At 37.8% G+C, this 12,884-nt stretch overlaps 1 protein-coding gene across 5 annotated transcripts in view; it reads left to right on the forward strand.

Annotated features, from left to right (window-relative positions):
* Nucleotides 1-12,884, forward strand: part of MICU1 (mitochondrial calcium uptake 1) — a 177,194-nt gene that overhangs the window by 47,022 nt on the left and 117,288 nt on the right. For all 5 annotated transcript variants that reach the window (XM_006915530.3, XM_025049349.1, XM_025049351.1 and 2 more), the window contains one exon: nt 11,658-11,820. In XM_006915530.3, coding sequence (XP_006915592.1) covers nt 11,658-11,820 — 163 coding nt within the window. The remainder of the gene's footprint in view (nt 1-11,657; nt 11,821-12,884) is intronic.

A 12,884-nucleotide genomic window follows, 5' to 3' on the forward strand; every position in this document is an offset into this window, starting at 1 on the left:
CAAACTGCTCCAGTCTCAAATGCTGTCTTTGACCTCCTCACTTTTCATTTTATCCTTTTTTGCTTTTGTTCTTTTATGTTCTCTTGATTTTCATGTAGTATTTCAAATATCCAAGAAGAAAACAAAGACTACTGTAATGAACATGCATATCCCCAACACTCATTTTTGTCAAGTTTTAATGTTTTGCTATATTTGCTTCATTTTTTTTTTAAGGAAAAAATGAAATGACTATAAAAGATACATTGCTGTATACTATCCTCAATCCTATTTTTCTCTCTGTCTCTTCAGAGGTAAACCAGTGTCCTGAACTTGCTATTTATTATTTCCATGTATGACCTAGTTGTTTTATATATTTAATTTTAGTTTAGTTTTAAAAAAATTATTTTTTAAATTTATTTTTTATTTTTTTATTTTTTAAATTTATTTTATTTAGTTTCAGGTATGCAGAACATTGGCTAGACATCTATATAGTTCATAAAACGATCCCCTCAATTGCTCCCTTTCTCCCCTGACCCTCCACCTAGCCAACGTATTAATGCTAACTGCATTCCCTATGCCATGCTCCCCATCCCCACGACCATCCATCAGCTACTAATTTGTACTTCTTTAACCTTTCGCCCCATTCTCTTAGCCCCCAAACCTCCCTCCATTCTGTCTGTCACCAAATTGTCCACTATATTTGTGAGTGTGTTTTGGTTATTCTTTTTATTCCTTAGATTCCACATATAAATGAAATCATATAGTGTTTATCTTTCTCTGTCTGACTTAAAAACTTTCTAGGTCCATCAAAGCAAATCTTTTTCCATCCCCTTCCTTTTCATATGTAGGGGTCTTGTTTTCTTTTTCTTATCCTTTCAGCCACTCTGTCTTTTGGTTGGGGCACTTAATTCTTTTCCATTTTAGTTACTTATTAGGTACTTATGTAGTTGTTACCATTCTTTATTCCTGCTTTTGATAAATGTTTTTTCTTTTTAAAGAAGTCCCTCCAGCATTTTCTGTCATACTGGCTTTGTAGTGATAAATTCCTTTAGCTTATTTTGTCTAGGAAGCTCTTTATCTGTCCTTCATCTCTAAATGATAGCTTTGCTGGATAAAGGATTCTTCGTTATAGATCCTGGGTCTTCCTCCTGTCAAATATTTTGTGCCAAGCCCTTTTGTCCTGCATAGTTTCTTTTGAGAAATCAGCTATCAGTCATATGGATATTCCCTTATGTGTAATAATTTGTTTTTCTCTTGCTGCTTTTAATATTCTTTCTTTGTATTTAACCTTTGGCATTTTAATTATGATGTGTCTTGATGTGGGCTTCTTTGGATCCCTGGTTGTTGGGATTTTCTGAGCTTTCTGGGGTTTTATGTCCGCTTCCTTCATCAGGTTTGGGAAGTTTTCCATCATTATTTCTTCAAACAGCTGTTCAACATCTGATTTCCTTCAGTTATGCTGATCAGACGGATAGTTGGACCCTTCATAGTGTCTCATGGTCTCTTTAAATTATTTTTATAGTCTTGGCATCTTATCTCTTGCCATGCTGATTGCGTGTCCTTGGCTTTCCCATCTTCTAGATAGGGCATTTGATCCTCTTCTTTATTCATTTTGTTTATTCCTTTGTTTATTCCATTTAATATACTTCTCATCTCAGATAATGCATTCTTCAATGGTTTCTGCTTCTTTGTCTTCCCATTTCGGCTGCCTTTCCGTGTCTGTTTCTATGTACTAAGCAAAGCTCCTAAGTCTCCTGGTCTTATTAGTGTGGATTTGTGTACTATGTGTCCAGTGGCACAGTCCTAAGAGGGGTTCAGCTACAGGCCAAATTTAGCCCAAGCCTCTATCCCTCCTGGGCCACTTGTGAAGATTCGGCAGGCAATCCACAGATGCTGTGCTTATAGTTGCCCCAAAAGGCCATGCTAGAAACCGAGGCCAGCTGCCTCTAGTGTGAGTCTAGGTGCTGCTCAACAAGAAGCACCTGACTTGCTGAGAATACACCTGGGTGTGGTTTGGGTGGGGCTGTGAGTTGGGGAAGGCTGGATTTCAGGGAATCCCTCTGGGCATAGCGACCTCTGTTATCCAGTTTGATGACATCACTGCTATGACAGCACTGTGTCTGGAGCACTGGTAGCGGGTAGGGCTCAACAGGGAAATATGGTTACCACCAGCACTTCTGTACAGAGCAAGTCTTGCCTCGGCCCTCACTCCAACAGTATCTCCCTGTAAGTCCCTGGTGCCCCCTGTGCACAGCCCAATGGGCACTGGTGCTCAGAGAGAGCAGGTCCGGCTCAGCGAAAATCCGCTCACAGATACAGCCCCTTTAAGAGGCATCTGCCGCTGCCGCAGCCTCCGTTCCACTCAGTCACTCGAGACCAGGCAGTCTCACATCCTCGCCCTGTCCTACCTTCTGCCGTTGCAGGGCGATTTCTTGGGTTTCTCCCTAATTGTACGGCTTGTTCATCTAGATCCCAGGCAATTTTCCTTGCTGCTGCTCCCTGTTTCTGTCACAACTTTGATTTGGTCGCCAGAGGGATGAACAGAGCCTCTATCATCTACGCCATGTTTTTTTTCCCCCCTCCTTGCAAAAAAAATTTTACAGGTGCAAAGAGTTAAGACAATCATATCATGTAATTTATGTGTACAATTTTTGTTTGTGCATCCTTCTCTTTTTGTTTCATTTTTTTAATTTTTAATTTTTTAGTTTTTTATTTTATTGTCCATTCCGAAACTTCAAGTCCTTAATTTTGAAAAGTTGGTTGTGATATCCAAGAAATCATTGCTAAATCCAATGTCATGAAACTTTTGTCCTATATTTTCTTCTAGGAATTTTATAGTTTTAGGTATTTCATTTTGGTCTTTGATTTATTTTGAATTAATTTTTGAATATGGAGTTGGATAAGGGTGCAACATCTTTTTTTTGCATGTGGATATCCAATTTTTCCAGCACCATTTGTTGAAAAGACTGCCCTTTCTCCATTGAATGCTTGTGGTACCCTTATCAATTTGATCATGTGTGTGAGGGTTTATTTCTGGGCTGTCTATTTTATTTCATTGGTCTATCTTTGTCTGTCTTTATGGCGGTACCACATTCTTTTGATGACTGTAGCTTTGCCATAAGTTTCGAAATTAGAAATTGGGTGTCCTCCAACTTTGTGTTTCTTTTTCAAAATTATTTTGGCTATTCAGAGTCCTTTGAAATTCCACGATGAACATTTAGGTTGTTTTCATACCTTGGCTATTGTGAATATGTTGCAATGAACATGGAAATACAGATGTCTCTTCAAGATAGGAATTTCATTTCCTTTGGACATATACACAAAGATGGGATTTCTGGATCATATGGTAGTTCTGTTTTTAATTTCTCGAGGAACTCCCATATTGTTTTCCATAATGGCAAAAGGGTGCCCTCTCTCCACATTCTCACCAATACTTGTTATCTTTTTTCTTTTTAATGATAACTATTATAATGTGAGATGATAACTCATTGTGGTATTGATTTGCATTTCTCCGTTGAGCACCTTTTTGTGTGCCTGTCAGCAGTTTTTGGATGTCTTCCTTGGAAAAATGTCTATTTAGGTCCTCTGCCAATTTTTTAATTGGATTGTTTATTGTTTTGGTTTTGAGTAGTATGGGTTCTTTATATATTTTGAATAGTAACCCCTTATCCAATATGTGGTTTGCACATATTTCCCCCTATTACATGCTTTTTCATTTTTTTGATGGTGTTCTTAGCTGTGTTTATCCAATATGTGGTTTGCACATATTTTCCCCTATTACATCAGTTGCTTTTTCATTTTTTTGATGGTGTTCTTAGCTGTGCAGAAGCTTTTTAATTTGATGTAATCCCACTTGTTGATTTTTGCTTTTGTTTCTTTTGCTTTTGGTATTAAATCTAAAAAATCATTGCCAAGACTGATCGAGCTTACCACCTATATTTTCTTCAGAAGAAGGCAGGGAGGTGGGTATTTTTGTTTTCTCCCCCTGCACTGATCCAAGGTGATAGCCACTGTGAGTCCTCTAATGCCTATTAAGAACTGTTTTGTTTTCTGTAGTCTTATGGGTCTGTGGATGCACTTCCATTGGCTTTCTGAGCTAGCTGTTTAGGGGCATATCCCTCAGGTAGGAGTCTTAAAAGTTGGGGTGCTGGATATGAAGTCTAATCCCTTCACTCCTCAGAAAGAAGCTGGGACTTGAGAGTCCCCTTCCAATTCTATGCACTGTGCTGGAGGTGGGGTCTATGGCAAGAGTGTGTTTCAGCCTTCCCTACCCATTTCAATGTGGATATTTTCTCATTTACCCAATATATAACATTATTCAGCTAGTAATTGTTCCATGGAGGAGGGGAGTCCAGGATCCTTCAATGTCACTATCTGGGAATGGAACAGCATCTTTATATTAAGTCAGATTATTTGGTTCAGTGCATTGTAAATAATTTTAAATTGATTGATAGGAAAACATGAATAATAAAAGATAAAATATACCATATGTGCCATACAAGATCCTAAAGAAATTACTCAGGTGACTAGAAAAAACCAAGTAAGTTTTCTTATTACACAAATAACAGAATAAATATAAAATAGAAGGAAAGTAACATTTATTGAACATTTTCTGTCTGCCTGCCAGGCATAGTATATAATTATATATATACACATGCATACATATATGTGTGTGTATACGTGTGTATACAGACATTTTTGCATGTATACACACATTTTTGCATGTATACACATGTATATATACCTAATACCTGGAGTAAATTGAGTAACTTGTCTAAAGTAATATAGCTGGTTACTTATAGAGGAGAGTTACTTATAGAGGAAAGAATCAAATATAAATCTAATTCTAAAACCTTGCTCTTTTCACTGAATTCTTCTAACATAACATACTTTGGTTAAAAAATTTTGTTCATGGTATACCCTCGATTAGTTAACATCATGCCATTTCAGATTTTTAAAGGCAATCCTGAGCCCCGATTCCTCATTTACCTGTTTGAATGGAGATTACTAGTTTGCTGGTTGTCCACTGAATGAAAGTGATATGAGCCACTTCTAGGCCCGGCTTATAAAGTCTACCACAGGGTTTTTCAATGCTCTTTCTCCCTTTCCTGAGTGCTGGAATGATCATGATTATAACTGACCTCATATTGGTTACCTTCAGTTTGAGTTCTTATTTTTCTGTTTAAAAATTTTTTTCCAGAGCATGTAGTTCCCAGGGCTATGAAAATTGGGAGGGGTCTGTTTTCCCCCAGACACATATATGGGGGTGAACCAGGGGTTCTTCCACCAATGTTGGTCTGGGCCCTTGTGTGTGGTCTCCTGGGCTTTCCTAAAGACTTGGAAAACAGAGGCTGTAGCACAGCCTAGACTTGCTTTCATACGTGACCCTGGGTCAGCAAGGGAAGTTGAAGAAAACTGCAGGAAAGGAGAAGTGCCCTACAAGCAGATCAGACCCTCAGGATGGAAGACTGAATCTTGGGGTTCCCAGCTACAGGTAGGACCTGGGGTATTGGATGCGGCAAAATATGCAGGGCAGGGTTAGGGTTACACAGCCCCAGAGGAGGGTTTCTAGGCATAAGGTAAGAAGGGGTAGGGGTTTCAGCTGTCCTGTAGAAAGCACGAGTCTGGGTAGTGCCAGCCACCCAACCAGTTCATCCTCTTTTCCTCCTTACAGACTACAGCACCACTAGGCCCACAGCCCCAACCTATCGGTACCATTGTGGGGATCGAGGACATGCCTGTCAGCTTGAGTTCGTAATAGCATTTTAACCTCAGCAAGACACTATAAAAAACAAACAAACAAAAAAACTCCTTTAATTATGAACATCTGAATTTTTAAAAAATAATTGTTTTTACTGTAAAATAATACACAGATATAGGAATCCAATAAATTCATTTTAATAGTAATCATTTCCTTTCATTTTTTATAGTTTTATTACCCAAATGTGTATCCCTAGACATATAGTTTAACTTTGCCTATTTTGTTTTGATGATGTCTTTTAAGCACAGGTAACAGAACCCAGGCCATTTCACCAATAAGGTTTCCTACTGTTGGGACTTTACTGATGTTTATTCTCAGTGAAATTCAGCATGTTCCTCTGATCTCTGCATTATGTGAATATTGGCACCTGAATTCTGAGGCTTGTTCAGGCTCAGATTTGATTCTTATGGCAAGACTATAGGTTATACTGTATTCTTTTACCAGGAGGCACCTAATCACTAGTCGCCATTCTTTTTGTGCTATTAGTAGCTATTGATGTCAATAGCTAGATCTGTTAATTCATTGGGGTTGCAAAATGTTGATTTTTTTTTTTAGTGAGCCTTTTTATTGTTGTGTGTCTTTTTTTTCTTAACTGAAAGTCCCTTACTGGTCCTGCTTCCATGAGTGACTATGACCAGATGGAAAAGGGGAGGGGTCATCTCTACAACATTTCATTTATACTCAGGACTAAACAGACAAGCACAGTCACTACTGTGGTTAGAAGTTGGCAGCATGGAAAAAGGGAAGAACAGGTGGGGAGTTGAGATGTTGTTTAAAAAACTACAGGCCTCCCCCAAACTGGAATGCCTGAGGGAAACTTGGTCTGCTTCAACCCAAGAGGAATCAGAAGATCAAAAACAGTTTGGGAAGGCCAGAACCCAGGGATAGAGGAAGAGGAAGGTCTAAGGGGCATGGGGGGCCATTTGGCACCTGGATGAAGGGATTGCCCCCTCCCTGCTGAGATTCGTTCAGCCCCTCCAGTCTGGCAGGAAGGGGGCAGGCAAAATGGTAATATTTTAATTCTATCAATCATGTCTTTTACATTTATAAATTAGAATGCTTTCCCTCTTCTGTTATTTGGTTGCAAATACAGTTTGGCTCTCTGGCTCTCTGGTGTAGTTAGGAAACATAATGTTCGATTTTATTTTTTCATTTGTTCCTTCTACTTCATCTTCTTCTCCTCCCCCCCTTCTCCCCTTCCTCTTCCTCCTTCCTCTTCCTCTTCTTCCTCCTCTTCTTTTTCTCCTCACTCCTCCCCCTTCCTCTTCTCCCTTCCTCCTCTTCTTCTTCTTCATTTTATTAAATTTATTGGAGCGACAGTACCTGAATTTGGATCCTTAACATCATGATGCCCAAGAACGTTTTAAATAAATGATTGAATGTGACTATTATAATCCCTTTGTAAGTTTTTTCTACAGGCTAAACTTTCCAAAATCCTTCAACAGTTTTCTATACATCTTAGCTTCCAAGCCTTTGTTATCTTGATTGCTAAACCATATATATAATAATTTGTTAGTGTTTCTTTTAACATGACCACTTAAAAGGAGGCAGCTCCATATCAATTGATATGGAATGATCTCCAAGATACATTCTAAGTAGGAAAAAAGCAAAATATATACTATACAGTATGTCTTTACTAAACTCTACCAATGCAGGCATGCAAAAAGTATATTACTTTTCTTTCATCTATTGTTTCAAACAAAGACTAATTAATAGTACTAAACAGCATAATTTAGTCTCTCTTGTAACAACCACGGAATCTGATTCTCAATATGAAAATCAGTGACTTTTAAGTTATCTTTCTGCCTTTCTCTTGTATATGATTGAGTTAACTTTTTAGTTCACAAAGCTATCTTTAGCGGTAGCTACAGCTTATACCCTAAACATTGCAAACCAATTATTTTTTGTTGTTATTCAGAAGAACAAGTAGACAGATGGCCTAGAGAAAGTCATTTCTACTGTAGCCAGTATTACCCAGCAGATAGTTGTAGTATAATGTAAAATGCCTTTGATTTAAGACTTATAACTAAGTCTCGAGGCTGCTAAGGGGTTGAAAATCTCCTTAATGTGTTTGCCCCATCCCATATCTTTTGATAAAATCTACTCTAAATCAGTATTCAGGTTTTAATGAAAGTTAGCATTAGAAGGAATCCTGTCATGTATAGTTACAAATTAATCCTTTCTTAGTTACAGTACATCTGGTAGTGTAATTAAAACTATAGTTAAAGGAGCAATATGGAAAAATGACAGAGATTATAGGAACTTTGTTCATCCCATGACTTTTGCAACCACATCAAAGTTATGACGGAAACACAGAACAAACAGCAAGCAGAGTCACCTGGGGTCTAGATGAACAGAAGCCCTACGACTAGGAAGAGAAATAAGAAATCACCCTGCAAAGGTTGGAGGTAGGAGGGGGCGAAGACATGGGACAGAGGCTATGGCTGCTGCAGTCGTTCCTCTTAAAGGAGCCGTGTCCATGACCGGACTTTTGCAGTGACAGACTCACTTGCTCTGAGCACCAGCTCCAGGTTGGAGCGAGGGCCAGAGGCGAGGCTTTCTTCTGGGCAGAAGTACTGGTGGTATCCATTGTTCTTCTGTTGAACCCTCCCTATCCCAATGTGCGGATGCAGGGCCGCCATGGCTGAGACATTATCCAACTAGAAAAGTTGCACCGCCCAGATCATTCCCTGAAACTCTGCCTCCCCCAACTCACATCTCTACCCAAGTCACATCCAATTATGTCCTTGATAAGTCCTGTGCCATTTGCTGATCAGCACCAAGAGTCACACTGGTGGCCCCAGAAGGGTGGGGCTAAACTTGGCCTGCAACTGAACTCCTCTCAGGACTGTGCTGCTGGGCACTTAGTACACAAGGCCATGCAGTAAGACCGGGAGACTTAGGGACTTTGCTTAGTACATAGAAACAGACATGGAAAGGCAGCCAGAATGGGAAGACAAAGAAGCAGAAACCATATGAGAAAACAGAACAGAGATCCAAGAATAATGGAGTCAAGCAATATAACAGATGCAGAGTTCAAAACACTGGTTATAAACATGCTCAGTGAAATTAAGGGAGGTGTAGAAGAACTCAGTGAGAATTTGAACAAAGAGATAAAATACATAAAAATGGAAATGGAAATTATAAAAGGGAACCAGTCAGAAATGAAGAATACATTATCTGGGGTGGCTCCATAGTGTAGTGGTTAGCATGTCTGCTTTACAGGCAGAAGGTCCTGGGTTTGCACCCCAGGTGGCACCACGGACCATACCCCCAGTGCACCAGGCCCCGGGGGCGCCAGGCCTCAGGGGCACACAGGAAGAGACGCCCTGCCTTCAGAGATCCAGTTCTTAAGGGGAGATGGCAACATCTGTAGGTCAGGGGTGGGAGTGGAGGGAAGGATTAAAGGGGGGGAAAAAAGAGAATACATTATCTGAGATGAAGAGTATATTAGAGAGAATCAACAGAGTAGATAAAGAAGAGGATCGAGTCACTGATACAGAGGATGGAAAAGCCAAGGACACCCAATCAGAATGGCAAGAAAAGAGTAACCAAGAATATAATAGTAATTTAAGAAGCCTGTGGGAGAAAATTAAGGGTAACATCATCCGTGTCATTGGGGTACCTGAAGAAAGAGAACAAGAAGTCAAATATATATTTGAAGAAATAATAATGGAAAACTTCCCTAACCTGGTGAAGGAAATAGACATACAACCACAGGAAGTTCAGAGTTCCCCCTTCAAAAAAAAAAAAAAAAAAAAAACCCAAAAAAGCCCACACCAAGACACATCATAATTAAAATGCCAAGGTTAACTACAAGCAGAGATTCTTCAAAGCAGCAAGAGAAAAGCAATTAGTTACCTACAAGGGAGCGCCCATAAGAGTGGCAACTGATTTCTCAAAAGAAACTTTGCAGAACAGAAGGGCTTGGCACAAAATATTCGACGTGATGAAAACCCAGGATCTACAATCAAGAATACTTTATCCTGCAAAGCTATCATTTAGAGTCTAAGGACAGATGAAGAGCTTCCCAGACAAAAATAAGCTAAAGAAATTCATCAGCACCAAGCCAGTATTACAGAAATTTTTAGAGTGACTGCTTTAAGAAGAAAAAACATGTATCAAAAACATGAATAAAAAATGGTAATAACTACATTCCTATCAACAAGTACCTCAAATAGAAAAGAATTAAGTGCTCCAACCGAAAGATAGGGAAGCTGAATGGATAAGAAAACAAAACCCCTACATATGTGTTGCCTACAAGAGACTCACTTCAGATTAAAAGACACACATGGACTAAAAAGAAGGGGTAAAAGATATTGCGTTGAAGGACCTAGAGGGAATGGTGCTGAATGAAGTAAGTCAGATAAAGAAAGACAAATACTACATGATTTCACATACATGTGGAATCTAAAGAACAAAATAAACAACAACAAAAAGATGGAAACAAACTCATAGATACAGAGATTATTTTGAGGGCTACTAGATGGGACGGGGTATTGGGGAGCTGGTGAAAAAAGGCAAAGAGATTAAGAAGTACAAATGGATAGATACAAAATAGTCATGGGGACATAAAGTGCAGCATAAGGAATATAGTCAACAATATTGTAAAAAATATGTAAGGGGGAAGAGGGGTACTAGATTTAGTGGAGTGACCACTTCATGAGTTATATAGATCTCTAATCATTATGCTATACAACTGAAATTAATATATTATTGTATACCAGTTAAAATTGGGGGAAAAACGCATTGAATTGTTCAATGTGAATATGAACAATTGTGTATTATACTTCAATAAAACTGAGAGGAAAAAGACTATAGTTAAACAGCTGTTGTCAGTGACCTCAAAGTGACCATCTAGCTAGGACTGACAGTTACAGTAATCACTATGTCAGTATGGCAAATTAAAAACATTAATAATCTTTTTCTTAGTGAATTACTTTATAGACGTTGAACCGATGGGTTTTTAGTTTCAATTGCCTTGACACATTTTCTAACCAGTTATTTATAAGATACTATTTATATTGATTATCACAACATATAAAATTTAAGTATGAGAGAAATCTCTTCACCAAAGTATTATGTAATTGGTATTTTGGTGAAAAATATTTCTCTCATATCTAAATTTTTAAAGAATATTATGCAGAAATTATAGTATTTTATATATTCCATGCACAGAAGGGGGGCTTGGATTCCAGATTTAAAAAAATGTGTATTCATATTAACATTATGCTCTTTTAGTTAAATGTAAGCCTTATTTGATTTTGTTCCTATTCAAATATTTGCTTGTGTTCTTCCCAACTCTGCCCTTTTCTAAATATGTGTATATAAATGATCTCTGGCAGTTTTTATTAAAGTCAAAAGTAAAAGTCTTACTGTTTCAGACCTGTTAAAAATTGAGCTTTCATGATATGTGATTTTATTTTTTATGCTATTATTTAATATACTTTGTGTTTGAAAGACTGTTAGCAGTTCAGATCTCTGAAACTCCAAGTCTGTTGGTTTTAGGATTCAAGAAATTACATAGAAGTTAAAACTTAAAATCAATCCCTTTTTAAAAACTTGGCATTTAAGAACCTATAGCTTACCCATACATATGGCATTATACTTTGTTACTGAGACCTTTTGAATTCTCATATGACATTTTTCAGTTTTGCTAGCTTTCAGTGATTTAAGAAATTAGAAAATTTTTCAAAAAAAATGTAAACAAAAGTTACACAAACATTGCCTCACATGGACTATGAATGGCATATTGAAAGAAAGAGCCTCAAAAGATTTTTAAATTCAAGTTTGTTTCTAATATAAAAAAACAAGTTATAGAAAAAAATGATATAATAAAATTTCCCAAAAAATGAGATACAAAATATGAAAATGAGAATTGCTTAATATTAATCTTCTCTGAATTTCTGATTTTTAGGTAATGGAATATGAGAATAGAATTCGAGCATATTCCACACCTGACAAAATCTTCCGATATTTTGCCACCTTGAAAATAATCAATGAGCCTGGTGAATCTGAAGTGTTTATGACTCCACAAGATTTTGTGCGATCCATAACACCTAATGAAAAACAACCAGAAAGTAAGTTGCTAAAGTGAAAAATAATATGTGATATTTATTTTGTTTTATGCTACTTTGTTTCTTTCTGTGTATTGCCTAAACTTTATAGATTCATGCAATAATTCTATTCACCTGTGTAGCTACTGACCATCAGGTATTATGATAGGATTTAGGAGTACAGAAGAGGAGCCTGCAGTCTAAGCGGCAGTCCTCAATCAGGGAAAAGAGTTGAGGAAGTTCTACTCCTATGGCAGAGAGATTCATTGTCTGCAATGAGAATATTCCTGAAAGCAGTGCATTACATGTGACTGCCATCAAGTTACTCTTTAGTGAGGAAGACAGAGACAGTAACATAATTTCAACAATGTAGTGATTTGTTAAAGAACAAAGGTGCTGTGGCAATATAAGGAAGAGGCAGTTCGCCAAATCTGAAAGTTTGGGGAATGGATTCTAGAGAATACATCTAAGTTTGGATAAAAGACAAAGAATAGTGGAAAAGATGTTTCATGAATAAGAAACAGCCTGAACAAATGAGATATGAGGGAATAAAATAAATGGTTTAATATTATAAGTTAAATGTAACAATTTGCAAATTATATGGGAGACATGATGGCAAAAATGACAGTAAAGAGTTCCAAGAATTAATCCTTCCACTGAAGCAATCATTAAGCTGCCAGAAATGGGCAGAAGCAGCTTTTTTGGAACTCTAGAATCTAATTAAAAAAAAAATTTACAGCTGCTAAATTTTGATAAGAAAGTATTATGTGGCCTATTACTTACCTGCCTACTACACTATTTCCCAGCTCAGCAGCAGCCTTGGGGATAGCAGCACACATTCCTAATTTGGCTTACTGGTGATGGGGAGTTTAGTGGTAGGGATAGGGGCAATATAGACTTTATTCTCAAAAAATCGTGGTTGTGCATTTTGATTCATCTGGCAGCTCCCTGAGGGACCAGCACCAAGGCTTTCCTTTTTTGTCACCTACCTCAAGCTGAACTGGCTTCCCAGGTGTTATGTACTGAAAAAAATTAAAAAACATATACTGCCTGTAGTTGGTGGGCCAAGAGAGGGCAGATGGGACAAT

This window comes from Pteropus alecto, unplaced genomic scaffold (assembly GCF_000325575.1).
Source record: "Pteropus alecto unplaced genomic scaffold, ASM32557v1 scaffold155, whole genome shotgun sequence".
Taxonomy (NCBI): Eukaryota; Metazoa; Chordata; class Mammalia; order Chiroptera; family Pteropodidae; genus Pteropus; species Pteropus alecto.